The 15,511-nt window shown below is 35.6% G+C and overlaps 1 protein-coding gene across 1 annotated transcript; it reads right to left on the bottom strand.

Moving 5' to 3' along the window:
• Window positions 1-1,484: 1,484 nt before the first annotated feature.
• On the bottom strand, window positions 1,485-13,598 carry slc26a10 (solute carrier family 26 member 10). Its single transcript, XM_081386982.1, has 18 exons — window positions 13,122-13,598; window positions 12,067-12,177; window positions 11,782-11,939; window positions 11,532-11,696; window positions 11,238-11,390; window positions 10,955-11,037; window positions 9,870-10,017; window positions 8,986-9,099; window positions 7,614-7,691; window positions 6,916-7,011; window positions 6,706-6,812; window positions 4,592-4,661; window positions 4,224-4,403; window positions 3,123-3,177; window positions 2,933-3,021; window positions 2,788-2,842; window positions 2,607-2,713; window positions 1,485-2,485 (listed from the first exon to the last, which is right to left on the bottom strand). Exons 1-18 carry the CDS (start codon window positions 13,384-13,386, stop codon window positions 2,447-2,449), a joined length of 2,073 nt encoding a protein of 690 aa, XP_081243108.1. The 5' UTR covers window positions 13,387-13,598; the 3' UTR covers window positions 1,485-2,446.
• Window positions 13,599-15,511: the final 1,913 nt, after the last annotated feature.

The raw sequence follows: 15,511 nt of genomic DNA, 5'->3' as shown, positions 1-15,511 counted from the left end.
AAAATGTGCAGTAGAGGGTTAAAATTCTTTAAACTAGTTTATTATTGCTATTATGAGATAGCCTACCTTCAATTAAAAATGGATGGATAAATATTTATATGGCTGTATTATATGAGTCATATAATACATTTACTTTTTAGATGAATCTCTTTTAGGTCAACTGGTTTATTTTCGTAAATTTATAATATATTTTAGAACGAAAGTTTTTGGTGAATCATGATTTGTTTGTGAAAACGTTTTTGCGTAGGAAATGAAGACCCATTGTTCTTAAGGGGGACACCTTCCCCAATTAGCTGTATTTAAAAAATAAAATAAAAAATTAATTGTTTCGTTTTTTTTTCCAGATGTATTTCGAAGTTGCTGTTACTTTATTAAGTGTGGTAATTTCCTTTTCAAGCCACAAGATGGCGGCAACTCATCAGGACTTCCATTAACTTAAAAGGAAATGATAGAGCTTGCATATTTGGAGTTTGTTATCTACCCCTTATTGGTATTTCTCGTGTAGGTTTGTTATTTCTAATAGAATTATTATTTTTTTTAAGTACAGAAAAGCTGAACATTTCCACCAATATGGGCCAGGAAAAAAAGCCCTTTTTGATAACTTTCCCAAGTCTCCGCTATTTTTTTTTTTTTTTTTTTTTTGTAGAGCCACATGCTATAATTGAAAAATATTTTGTTGAGTATTTTATTCAATATATATATATATATATATATATATATATATATATATATATATATATATATATATATATATATATATATATATATATATATATATATATATATATATGAACATTAAAATCTACTGTCACAATATCCCTCACATTTTTAAAGCCTTGGTTTTGTCTCTCTTTGAAATTCTTCATAAAGCAAAGAAAAACCAACATCAAATCACATTATCATTAAATAGAATTATTATTTAATTCTTTACGGTTAATTCTTAATTATTTTAAGTCTTTTGTATAACACCAACATCTAGTGTGGCTGAGAGATGCCAACAGTGGCAACTGGGCAGTCTTGTGCACCAGTAATGTGGGCTGCTTTCCATCCAGCCAATTAGTGTAGTGTTTCTTGAGCTTTAAAGAGAAAACTGGTGATCTCCTGAGAGTGGTCTTGAAATACGCCAGGAAAAATGCAGACATCAAACAATAAACAGAAAAATTATCTGAGAATTTAAGAGTCTGTGTTTGAACTGTATTTTTTATAAGGGTCAAGGTAACAGGTTATAATGAGGTATTCAGTAGTAGTTCACTGGCAATATTTAACTTTAAATTAATAACTTTTACAACAGTCATTATTAAATGTAAAGAGTGTATACAGTACTATGGCCAAACTTTGATCCAAACCTGGTTAAAGAGGGAATTCTGTCTGAGTAGGATATATTAAAATGAACTTTAATCTTATTTTTTAATATTTATTATTTATTTATTTAATAATTTATATAAAGTTTACCCTTTAAAATTATATTGAAAAGAAACACAAATTGTCCAGTGAATGAGAACACTTTTATGCAAAATTAAAGAAAATTATTTCTGGGTTTGGTCTCTTGTTAATCTTTGAACATGACAACGTAATGATTACAAGTTAGTTTGACAAGAATGTGAATATTGCATATATATATATATAAAAAATACTGTCACAATATCCCTTACATTTTAAAGCATTGGTTTTATCACAGCATTTAGGTCTATGTATTCTCTAAAAATAAAAGATGGCAACAATGTAAGATCTGAAAGTAGGCCTTCATTATTAATAAAATACCAATTCAGCCACTTCTGATCAACTGAAAATATTAAGACATACAGAATTGATAAAATAACCATAATTTATCTCTCTTTTTGCCTACACATGGAGTTTGCAGAGCTAGCAATATTGTTAGCACTGCTGTAAATCATGTTTTTGCATGTTAAGGCCGATTTACACCAACACAAATATGTACGATTTTGGGACCTGTTCAAACCAATGCATAAAAACCCCAAATGGGGGTGAGAACTCCAAAACACGGTGTGGCTTCCTCCCATTGACAGACAGCAACCGCAATGTAATTTCATTTTCTGACAGTAGGTGGCGTTTATATATATATACATACATACATACATACATACATACATATATACATACATACATACATATATACATACATACATAAACAAAGCACTGCTTAACTGTCTGTTCATGTCATGACACCTGCTAGTCAGGAAGGAGAAAGTGAAAGTACATGTCTTCAATCATCCGTAAGTTTAGCAAGTACTGAACACAACAGCCACTGCAGGTACGTACTCTTAGACACGATAGAGGGCCCTGTCTAAATCACAGCACGTTGAGTCCAAATAAATGCTGGAATGACTCATTCCTCGACACACTTGTAGTCACCCACAGTTCTTCAGGTCCAGTTCTGAGTCTCAGTTATCATAAATGTTGCAATACTTTGGTAGTGTCAGATAAATCATACCCATACCATTGTGTTGTTCTCAGGAGGTTTCTCCTGTCAAGCAAAATGATGAAATGTTAATGGTAATGCAGTTGTGCCACAACAGTTTAGCACTAAAAATATGCTGTTTTGTTGTTGAAAAAATGACATATACGAAGAAGCCTTTGCATCTTACCCGCTGCTGTTGTATGTAGACCACAGCATCATGGATTGTAACGAAGATATGCTGAGGATTCATGTATTTCATGAGCCCACTGGATGTGAGAATCTTCAGTACACTCTCTACAGAAGAGAGAAAATATTACACTCAGAAAGTGGTTTGTAAGGTTTTTCCAAGTATATACCTGGAAACTCACCATTGCAGTTAGCCAGGTATATCGTTATCCCAATCTTCTGGCACTCCATGCACATCTGTGACAGGATATAAGTACCGTGAGCACATGACACGATTCATGAGGATGCCGACTGGTGTCAAAACAAAACCTATACGGCCCAGCTCACCTGTATGAATAACCGAGCTCCCGCAACATCCACAAAAATGACACTGCTGCAGTCTATCAACACGGCCTGGACTTCACCCTCAGCCATCTCTGCATTAAACAATTGAGAAAAACCCACAAGTGTGATTCGTCTGAAATAAAAGACTCTCTAATGTGATTTTTGATGCTGCCAAATAAAAATGGGAATGGACCTGATCTGAACAAGTCATTCTTTGAAGAAAAAGAACTGTCTGCAACTCCTTGTTCCTTGAAAAAAAAAAAAAAAGTTATCCAATCAATCCAATTTTTGCATTACAGGGGTTTTAAAAGAAGTTAAATGCAGGTAATATAAAACCGCAGCTACAGTATGAGACACCAATATTCAATATAAATTGAATAATAATATTTAATATTATATAAAAGGTACACTATGTAACCTTTGGCCCCTCTAGCATAAAACTGCATGCTTTTTGTGGAAGAACATTGTTTTGGGTGTGTTTCGGGTGGAGTATGTACGCAATTTCCTGTGAAAACCATCCCGTCAGGTCTAAAATATAAACACTTATAATAGGCTTACCATAGCGAATCAGGGTAAGACAAAAACACGTTTCGGAAGAAGGATTGATACTCTTTGGTTCAATTTTGTTAATTGTGAACAAAAAAAAGTTACATAGTGTACCTTTAATAAACAGTTCTTCCACCAAGTAATATAGTTCAGTAATCTTATTATATAACTAATATAATATGACACATGGTGACTTGGCGCATTAACAATTAACAGAATGTGCATTTGTGCTTTTACAACAGCTCTGAACATGGCTAATGAACATTCAGAACTATTTTTTTAATGTTTTAAATTATTTTAAAGTCCCCGTGAAATCAAAATTGACCCTATTTACCTTGTTAGCGCATATTACTAGTCTTATGGTGAACAATTAATCCGTGCAAGTAAATATAAAAAAAATTTTTACCATGGTAATCTTTAATCAAAATCTGAAAAGTTACTTCCGGTCTGGAATGGCGTCTTTTTCTGATGAAGTAGGTTTGACGGCTTGGGTTGAAAACGCTTAACCACTCCCCTCAAACCGTTAGTCTGCAATGAGCAGAGATGGAGAGGACGAGCGCTAAGTAAAACCCTGCCCTCTGTTCAATATTCCGTTTCACTTGGAAATACGTCACAACACTGGAGAAAAGTCGTTTGCAACTTCCGGTTCACGGGGACTTTAAATAAAATGCTGGTGGACATTTTCAGGCTTAAGCGAGCAAATAATACAAAAAGCAAAAACAATTGATAGATTGATTGATCATCTTACTACAGAGCTAATGGCCTCTCTCTCTCTCCTCTCTTTGAGCTTCAGGGCTTTCTCTCGGCTGCGTATCCTCTCAGGCGTGAGGCCCAGAAGCTGAGCCATATCGGCCTTGAAAAAGCTACGGTTGCCATAGTAGATAGGCCCATTGTAAGTCAGGATCTTCACACCAGGAACTTCATAGCACTACGATTCAGAGGGATGGAGAGGGTATAACCATCAGTTACACAACAGAGATGTGATTGAAACAAATGCAGCCGGGCAAAGGTTAAGCGATTGCATTTCCAAAAAAAGTCCCAATTCTAATCATAGTAAATTACATTATGTGTGGTAATAAGAAAAGAAACTTAATATGACTGACTCTGTTGACTCACTTTATTATGGTTGCTGATGGATCTGTAGATCTCCGTGTTGGCGGCTCTTCCTAACACAGAGCAGTTGGCCCTGAAAACAGAAAGTTTACTGTGAGTTCAGGGACATCTTTTTGACTCAACTTTATCTCCCCTTTCCTTAAATGTGAATTTCATATCCGCCAGGAGAGGAAGGTTGTTTTGGAACACAGGGGTCTGTAAGGGATACTGGTTTGCTGTTTTTATATAGCCCTTGAGCTTTGGAAAGCATAATTAAAGGATGTAGTAAACATGATTATTAAAGCAGATAAATACACAAATCTAATTAGGTAGTTTCGATCTCAATTATATTATGTACTAAATATCTTGTTTCACTGGGGCTGCTCTAGTTGGATTGCTAATATCGTTATCTCTATACGGTCAGAATGATACTCTAATTCAGTGGTTCCAAGCTTTCTCCCAGAGGATCACTTTAAAATGCTATATGTTTCACAACACTTCTGAAATCTAAGCATACTTGTAATTAAATCTGATTTACACAGAAGTACCCTGCATCCACAAACAATTTGGTTATCCTTAACGTAGACAGTTACATGCCAATTCATCTTTAATGGGAATCCTGTGCATTCTTTTTCTACAGCAAGTATATTCAGGAGTGATTGTATTGCTTGCCAAACTAAAGTCATTGCACACTTCCAATATGTTGCATGGTGTTTGGATCAAATTATTTTTTTTTTTTAAATGCTACACATTTTTTGACATGTTTAGAACAGTTTTGTCTGGTTTAGCCATATGGTTTTAATCATTTTTATTATATAATCATTTAAAATCTATTATCTTTTTTTCACAAAATAATTTTCACTTATTTATGTGTTTATTGCACAGATTAGGTTTTAGTGGCTAAGAGTGAAATCCAAGGCTGTGTCCGAAATCACCCCCTATACCCTTAAATAGGGTACTATTTGAAGGGACAGCCATTTGTAGTGGTGTCTGAAACCATAGCGGATTTAATCGATTGCACTCATTCAATCCCATACAATGCACTACAACTGATGAACGCTCAACTAGACAATATCCATAATGCACTGTGAGAGTCGAAGGCATGGCAAATTAATTCCCGCGTCTTGTCAGAAGATGGCGCCCGCAGCTGAATCATCCATCCATCCATTTTCCAAACCGCTGGTCCAATGTGGCTACAGCGTAATGTCATACAGGTATAAATTCCGTTTTAATTGATTATTAAATTGTTTAGTTAAGGTTACAGTTTCCATGACAGAGTCTTTTCATCTTACAACTGGAGCTGCCAGTTTGTTAAGTTTCAAATGATTATTAAAGCAAGCACAAACTATACAAAAGCGGCAGCCCTTCCGGCGCACTCAGTGTCTGAATTCATTCACTCGTTTTCATTCACTCCTTCAAGTGGACTATATTTGTGGAGTAATGTGGGGAATAGTAAATGAGGGTATAGGTATTTCGAACACAGCCCAAGTGTGCCGCACATATCATGAAAAGTGAAGCCAAAACATTTTGCGATTGAGGGTAGGTTTACATAGGTTCACATTTTTGTAGTTTACACAGAGGCAATAATGGTATCGTTTTCAAAAACGTGCACTTTGAAACACGTTTTTAAAAGTTTGCAATTTCAGGCCCCCAAAACGCTGTTGTCGTGTAAATGAACGGCCAAAACACAAAGTTTTTCATTTTAGTTGAAAACTGGGTAGTGTAAACGGCCCCTGAATCTGCAGGAGTATGGGTGGCTCCATGGGCGGCACTACTGGGCAGCCTCGGAATCCAAATGACGTAATCAGCATAGCACACTATGCCAACGGCCATTTCTTGGATATTTTGGCTCCATTTTTCTACAGTGGAAGGAAGTGGAGACATGTCATCCACCTTTTTTTACAGTCCATGTTGAAATCATAATCATTTCCTCTAAAATCAAGTATGTGTGGCGACCCTAAGAGAGCACTAGTAACCCCTAGTGGAAGTCATGACCCTGAAGTTGGGATACCCTGCTCTAATTTATACTAAACATCTCAAAAAGTGACAATATGCCCATAATGGGAAGTGTCATAGCATTTTATCCAATAAATAAAGTTTAATTTTAACAAAATGAGTATATAATGCCCTAAGAATACCTCTGTGTGCGACAGATAACTGTCATCATGGAGAAGACCACCCCAATGGCCAGGCCCAGGTCAACATTTAGCACAACTACTGACAGCCAGGTCACAAGCCACACCATCTGCTCAGACATATAACAAGAATTAAAATTTATCAGCTGGACTCAATGTCAAATTAAAGATATATAGCAGTTTTCTGGGAAACGAGAAGTTGTAAAAACATACAAAATCGATTTTGCTGACTCTCCAAAGGTCAGGAAGATCCTTAAACAGCAGAAACATCTGTCTCAGGCTGGTTACGTTTATACATGCAAGCACTGCCTGGGTGGAGAGAAGGGAGTGGGATGTTGTTGGTTATATTGATAATTCCTTAAAGAGAACATGAATTCAAAATGTACCCTATTTGTTTTGTAACTATGTAATGTCTATGAAGCATGAGACAATATTACTCTAAAGAAATATCCCAATAAATGCAACTTAAATTTATTGGAAATGTGTCATTGGTAGCTAACAAACAAAATATGTTCTAAGAACTTTTTGATAACATTTGATTAAGTTATTTCTAAATTTTCAACAACAAAAAAATGTTTTAAAAACATTTTTCTTGTTTGTGGCATGGTTAGCAAAGACATTAAGGGAATGTTTAATCATTTTAAACATTATGGGAACGTTACTTTTTGAATGTTGAACATTTTGAAACAAGTAGTAATAAAAAATATAATAAAAAAACGAATATCCAACTAAAATGTTTCAGAAAAAACCTTCCATGAATGATGGACACTTTAGTGCTAACATATTGAGAACATTATTAAAGACCAGATAAATATGAACAAACATTCTATTAATGTAACTTTGAAGAACATTTGTTGAAAATTAGCCAACGTTCTGATAATGTTTCCTGTTTGCTGGGAAGGGACTCTTACCTTGGGTAAGAAGTAAAATAGAGGTCCTATCAGCAGAAGTACAATAAGAACGACCAGACTTGTGAACAGTCCAGCGAGCTGTTGAAGAAAAAGGGTTTTATTGTATCTAACTACTCTACTATGTTGGACAAACAAGACAAAACATGTAAAGAAAATCATTTACTTAACTTCTAGCAGTGAATATACTACAGTAAACAATCCATTAACTTAGCATGACCTTTGCAACATAACATTTGTTAGTGTTTTTTTTTTTTTTTTTTTTTACATGCATTAAACGTACAGTATGGAATTTTTCTCCACTAGGGGTCGCTAACCTCTTTACAATAACAAAGGCGTAGTTTGATGACGCAACACATGCTAAGAATTATGGATGTTGTCGTCAACGTCAAGCTGGCCGATCTAATAATGTTTATGGATGACTGAATACATCGATGCTTTTATCATGACTGTGATATGAAGCAGTTCGGAATTGCTTAAGAGACAGCTATCAGCTCCAAACACGACGCGAGCTCCCGCGGATATAAAAGGAATACGGACATTTCATTCTACCGAACTACACGCAAGTGCAGAATTACTACTCACAGGTCAGTTTATTAGACAAATTAAACTTGTGAGGTAACGCAGCGCTGTTTCACTAGGTCTAACATTACATTAGCACACTAAACTGCATTTGAATGTGTTGAAAAGTATGTGTTAGTTTGTCTGTATGAGACTAGCAGTAAGCTAGATCAACATTAGAATAACATACAGATCATATTCTAACATTTTATCATTGTTGAACTATATAACATTGATTAGTTTTATGTAAATGTGCTCACCTGTTTAATAAGTACATGTAGGAGCGGTCGAAGTCTCGGACGTGGAGCTCTTGTTTGTCTATGGGAGCTCTAGGCATTTCGAAAACACAGCGCTGATATTGATTCTCGTTTTAGTTCTCCTTTTTTATCCAAAGTCTGCTTGCCATGGTCCGTAATGTTTGAACGAAACAACAACAGCGTGCAAATAGACACTGCGAACTCCACAGTTGTCTGCGTCTGTCGCTTTGGTTAATCAGAGGGCTCTGCTCATAGCTCTGGTTGCCATCACAGTACGAGCGGAAACCATAGGCGGAAACCAGGGACAACGCGGATATGACGCCACTGACTGCGACAAAACGGAAATAAAGAAACGTGCCGTGTCTAAAAATTAAATAAAAATTTCTCCTGATTTGAAAGTTGTAGGAAACAGTCGGGATAATGTAAGTACACAACTAAAAAATATATATAACGTAGATATAGTGATTTTTGCTAATTTTAAAGCAAAAAAAGTTATATATTGTGCCTTTAAGTGGCTGAACAGTGAACAGTAGAGGTGATCTCAAACAAACCAGTACCTGTGTGTGAGCTCCAGCACTCTCCAGTATGTTGGTGGTGGCCAGTGTAGCTGAATTGGGGAAACAGGTGAAGAGAGATGACACAGTGTTGGAGATCCCATGTGCTAGAAGCTCCTACAACAACAAGAACATTATCTTTTGTTATTACACGGCTCTGTGGAATACTTGATTCTGATGTGGAATAACTATTCCCAGATAACAATCGCTGAAAACAGATACTGTAACACAGGCTCATCCGGGTTACTGAAGTCAGCAGCGCTATACGCTTGCTAGGAACGTTTTTTCTTTGTGGAAGTTTTGCATTTGGTGAGCTAATAAAATATTAAAACTCAGTCGAATCAGTATGTTGTGTACAGTTATTTAATTATGCCATCCAGTATCATGGACTCTCTTGTTTCATACAAACGCAGCTGCTGCCATTTTGTGACTATTGTTTTGCACGCTGTTGGATTATAAAATACAAACAGGTACGATTTTAAAACAGTTTAATCCAAAATCAATATCTCTTCTCTTCATAATTATGTATGTGGCGAAATGCTGTGTAATAAGTGATATAACTGTATACCGTATCTGTTAAATGTCCATCTAGTTTGAACTTGCCGCGCTAGCAACTGCTCTTTCCGCGGAAGCTTTGCATTTAAAGACCTACAGTAATAAAATATTTCAACTCAGATCAATATTCCGTGTCTAATTATTTACTAATGTGGCAAGCAAGTAGCAGTGTAAGGGGTTTATTCTGAGAGAACAACCGGCTGGATGTACATTATCCCTTACATGACTAACACATTCACAAACCTATAACCATGGCTTAACTTAGGCTACACCATGCTCCAGTTCCACCAGTCAAAACTTTTTATAACTTTGATTATAAATACAGTATTTACCTGATTTGGATCAATGGAGTATCCATGTTTATCTGCATAAATCATGGCCAGAGAAACAGACACAGCGTAGGCAACAAGGGTGATAGCAACCGTGTCACCAGCAATTTCTGGAACTGTCTCCAAAGCAGGCAGCCGTGGCTCAGGGAAGCTGAAAAAATAGTAAACTTTTAGCTTTAAATTATAGTTGGTCCCACTTTATATTAAGCGTCTTTAATTACTGTGTACTAACATTTAAATTAATAATTTGATACAATGCACTTATTGAGTTTATACATTTTTTAACACTGTACTTATATTTAAAAATACCTGCATTATCTATAATTACTTTCTGTAATTACATCTATAATTGCACTGTTGACCCTTCCCTTGCACCTTAACCCACCCTTAAACCTATCCATACCACCAAACCTGTCCCTAACCTTACCTGTATCCCTCCTCAATAGCAGCACAAGTGTTTTGTAATACTACATCAACACAATAAGGTACATTGTACCTATCAATTTCTTTTATTTTTTATGTAAGTACATAGTAAAGACACCTAATATAAATTGTGACCTTATAGTTAAACTGCAGGTTGTATTTAAATTGCAGGTTAAATAAAATTAAATATATGGATGCATTAAATTGATTAAAATTGACAGTAGAGTGTTTTACATTGTTACAAAATATGTCTAATTCAAATAAATGCTGTTCTTCTGAACTTTCTATTCATCAAAGAAAAAAAAAATGCATCACATTTTCCAAAACTGTTTTTAACATTGATAATAAGAAATGTTTCTTGAGCACCAAATCAGCATAAACTGTAAGAATAATTTCTGAAGACTGAAATAATGGCTGCTGAAAATTCAGCTTTACCCTAACAGGAATATATTACATTTTAAAATATATTAAAATAGGAAACAGCTATTTTACATTGTAATAATATTTAACAATATTGCTGTATTTTTGATCAAATGAATGCAGCCTTGCTGAGCGTGAAACATTAAAAAAATATTGCAGATCCTAAACCTTTGAACAGTAGTGTATATACCATTACTATTGATGAATATTATGAATATAATGTATTACATACAAGAATATATTACCCTGCTGGAATATGTCCTACTATCTGTATGTCATACTTGGAATCCAGAGAAAAGGCATATGTAATTCCTGTTGCAATTATTACCTGCAGGAGCCACAACAGAATGGAAGATTATTTTTCACAATGCAGACCACAGTAGAAATTATGGTTGATGATGAAACTCTCAGTATACTGGACTAGTTGGCTGACGAATGGTAAATATTTGTACAAAAGTTCATTTACTCATTTATGTCTATGAGTCACTCTAAATCTTTTCAAATGCCTGTTGTGAAGTGCAGACTCACAGTGATGATCTCTATAGGGATGGGAGTTCGCAGGCGCTCCCGAAAGCGTGAGTTGACCTCTTTAACTGGCACCAGAACAGCCAGGCAGAGCAGTGATATCACCAGCTCAGCCAAATTAGTGTGGGGCACATTCTCCATCACTGAAGCCAGAGTCTGTGGGTTTAAAGGGAACCTCTGACATGCCTGATTCATTTGTGCTCAGTCATATTCAGTGATACTGCTTCTGTTGTTACTAGATTTATTACACTAGTAACCAGAAAAGGAAAAAACAGTCTGTGTTATGCCATTTCTGACCTTAAAAAGAGAGAAGGCACCAGCATATCGGGGTAGACGTAATCCCAACATGCTTTGCAGCTGTGAGACGGTCACATGGAAGGCGGCTGCACATGTGAACGCCTTAACAATCGGTTCTGAGAGGTATGTGGAAAGGAAACCCAACTGGAGGCCGCACATGCATAGCTGGAACAATAATAACAAGCAATACAATCTCATAATTCTGTTTAAATAGAGTGCTATGTGTTTAAGTTGAGCAGATGTTGTTTACCATCATTATGCCTGAGAGAAATGCTACAGCTGATGCCACCCCAATTCTCTGGGCCTCAAACTCTGCAGCCTCTGGGCTACTGGAATTCAGAGCAAGCGGGATGGGAACCAGTTGCTCCACCACCGAGCCAGTCATCAGACTCAACACAGCAAAGGTACCTGCAAAAGTCAAACCCTTGGATTATGGTATTTCATTTTCTTGATTAAACATTGACTGGTTAAACGTGGTTGCGGATTAAATCGTTTTTTCACAAAGCCAAACTCTGGTAAATGATGGGTCTTTTACCTGTGGAAACATGGTGACCAGTGCCGAAGAGCATATAGAGAACCACAGGGAAGAAGGATGTGTAAAGACCATAGACAGGAGCCACCGATGTCAACAAAGCAAAGGCCATTCCTAACAACAACGAAAAAATGAATGTTTACGTTGTCTTGAATATGGGTCAAGAAGACATGATGCATTCATTTATTAAATTAAAGTAGCCAACATCAAAAGTTACACTCACACAAAATATTAAATAGGCTATTGCATTTTCTATGATGAACATGTACATTTCTGAATTATTTTCAGCAATCTGTAGGCTATGTATTTTTAAACGCCAAATCAAACTCACCGTAAACTCGTAGGCTAACGAATCTGGACGCCATGTCATGTGACAAGTAGCCTAAAGGTTTTTTTATCACGTATTTTAACCTTAATTTTTATGTAAAATTTTGTGCAATGCAAAATTGCGAATGTAGTAAACATAAGAAAACGTCACGATATGTGTTACTCAAAATGATCTAATATATATAGCCTACATACACACACTTTTTTGTAATTATTAAATTGTGTTATCAGGTGCATTCAAGTTACAAATAAATTAGTTTAACACTTTTTATTAGATGGTTAAGACTTCATTTATTTAGGATATTTATATATTTATTATTTTGAAGGAAAAAAATGTTATGAAAGTTTTTACAAAACCATATGAATCTGACGTTATACAGAGATTTACATTTCCAAGAACTTGGCAAGTATTTTAAACCAAATTTGTAAATTATTATAAACCTATTTTTGTAATACAAAGCCTTTATATAAACTTTTTGATGTTTCTATCAAGTATAGTCTAACAGTCTAACAATAGTTTTTTTTTTTTCTAACAAAAAATCTCATTAAAGCTGTAGCCTACCGCAACAAAAATATGTTGATGTTAAATAATTCATCATGTTATGTAATATTGTAAATTATTTTAGCTTATTATTCAAATAATATTTTTCCTATTCTCTAACCTTTTCTTTCTCTTGCTACGTTAGCCCACTACAGCTACAAACAACTAATTAATTAAGGTTTATTTTTACCTTGGGGAATGTGTACTATTCCAACAGTCAGTCCCGCTATGATATCTCCTAACAGCCATTTTTTGAGCTTGTATTTGGGCAGCCAGCTGCACACGGGCAGTCTCTTCTTGAGCAGGTGAACACACTCCACCTGAGAGCATCTGCATCTCTGCGCCAGTCTGTCACGGAGCCGCTCTCTCCCACTAGACTGCGCTTCCGTGCCATACGTCTGTCTGAAGCGGTCCTCAGTGTATACGTTTCTATACACAGCCACTGACGCACTCATCTCGTCCTAACGTGTTCTTCCGAGAGCAAGGTAAATAATCTTCAGAGTTAAACTGCTCCAAACAAGTGCCCAGCCCGTCATTTATAGTAGGAGTCGCTGGAATTTGACATCAGGAACAATTGTATTTTCCTGTCAAGTACTGGAGCCAATTGAACAGCAGGGTTTTTTTTTTTTTTTTTTTTTTTTTTTTTTATTAAGTCAAAGTCGACGGCAAAAAAAAAAAAAAAAAATGCTACTTTGGAGCTTAATACTTGACAAACCTCAGTGTTAAATGTCTTGCAAATCTTCCAGGTCCTACTGCTAAAGGCTTTTTACAAAGCAAACAATGACATGAACACTCTCATCTTTAACACATAGACCAGCTATCAGTCCCTCCTCCCCATCATAGCCCGTAACTCTTCAAAAAAAGACTCTTTCTTCTTGGCTATGACATGAGGAATCATGGAGTAGCCTATAGAAAGCATACAATGTATAGCTCTGTGAGACATCTGCATGATGATCAAAGTACTATTGTTTACAGGGTGAAGGTGAAACCTCAAACCACAACTATTACTGATTATTAGAGGTGCTCATTTCCGGGAGGGGGTCGATTTATCCCTGCCTTTGGTGTCTTCATGGACTTTGAGGAACCAAAGCTGCCTTTTGAAGTGTAATGATATATGTTTTCTTTGCCTCGCTGACCAAACTGCAATATGATTCTGGTGAGTGTGCGTTATATTCCCTTAACATAGTTAAGAGGAAACAAATGTCAATTTGGGATGCCATTTTTGGATTATAGAAGTGGAACATCACCTATTGAGTAGCCTAGAGACCAAGTATGCTGTATAACCCTTTAAACAAAAACATTTAATTCAAGAAAACCTTATATCAGTTGCATGGTCTTCATTTGTCAAGTATTTTCTTTTGTCTGAAAAGTTCAAATTCAATGAAAAATGGGTGAGCCTGCAGTTTTAGTGTGAACGTGGTGGAGATCACTTCAGCGCTGGCTCAGCCAACAAAACCACTGACGTTTGTATACCTCTAGACAATGTCACGGGTGCCTGAGATTGCAATCTGACAAAATGTCCAACCCATAAAACAAAGAGTAATACAATATAAATGGAACAGTTGTTTTAGTAATAGCCCAGTATTAGGACGTATGAATGAACCTCTTCCTGGCCATGTTTTTTGTTGGTTCGTGCAGAATGCCACACACCTGCGCCGAGTCAGACTGGGCCAGTCTCTTGGTTGAGGCGGCACTGTTGTAGTTCTTATTTATCTCTGACCAGGGTTACATTTACATTTATTCATTTAGCAGACGCTTTTATCCAAAGCGACTTACAAATGAGAACAATAGAAGCAGTTAAACTAACAGTAGGACAACAAAATGCAAGTGCTATGACCCTTCTCAGTTTAATCTAACGCAGTACATGTTAATATATATTTTTTGGGGGGAGGGGGGAAGGGGGAGGGGGGGTTAATATCATTAACTATGCATGAAATGTATTTGAAAAAGCATTAAATAAAATTCAAGTAAAATTGAATATAAAAAACTTATGTTACTTATTATTTCAGCTATAGTTGCCATTGCAATATTTGTTATTTTCGTTTAGCTTAAATTGAAGTACTGAAATAACTAAAGCTATATAGACATATTACGTTAAAAAAACTGAAACTAATAAAAATAACAAACACAACCAAATAAAACTAACATTAAAATGAAAACAGAAAATATAAAAAGAAAATCTAATTGAAAATATTAAAAACATATTATAATAGTATATCAATGATTCTAAAACAACAGTGCTTATTTGACAGAAAACAATATGAATAAGAGAAATTTAGACGAGAGAATTTAGAAGATCTAATTATTTAATAGGAAAAAAAAATGCTGTTTTATGTATTTTCAAAATGAAAAAGTCATTCCATCACTTCAGATATGCTTTCTCTGACTGAGGAAAATGTGGCTAAAGTGCATGAACTTTATTACTAATTATCTCATACATTCTTTAACAGATTATTCCCACATTACACAAACCTTTTATATCAGCATTAGACATTCGTTTCGTAATTTTTTTTTTTTTTTTGTCACTATGGCGGTATTGCAAAAGCCATCCAGAGGGGATGTCTTCACAATGTCTTCACC

This window comes from Scardinius erythrophthalmus (genome assembly GCF_964197995.2).
Source record: "Scardinius erythrophthalmus genome assembly, chromosome: 15".
Lineage (NCBI taxonomy): Eukaryota > Metazoa > Chordata > Actinopteri > Cypriniformes > Leuciscidae > Scardinius > Scardinius erythrophthalmus.
The sequence above is the reverse complement of the archived record's forward strand: the minus strand, read 5'-3'. Positions and strand labels throughout refer to the sequence as shown.

Coding starts and splice junctions, on each gene's coding strand:
- slc26a10 (XM_081386982.1), bottom strand. CDS start 13,386: ATGAGTGCGTCAGTGGCTGTGTATAGAAACGTATACACTGAGGACCGC. Junction 9,100..9,869: donor ACTCCATTGATCCAAATCAG/GTAAATACTGTA, acceptor TTGTTGTTGTAG/GAGCTTCTAGCACATGGGAT. Junction 7,692..8,985: donor GTGCTGGAGCTCACACACAG/GTACTGGTTTGT, acceptor TTTCTTCAACAG/CTCGCTGGACTGTTCACAAG.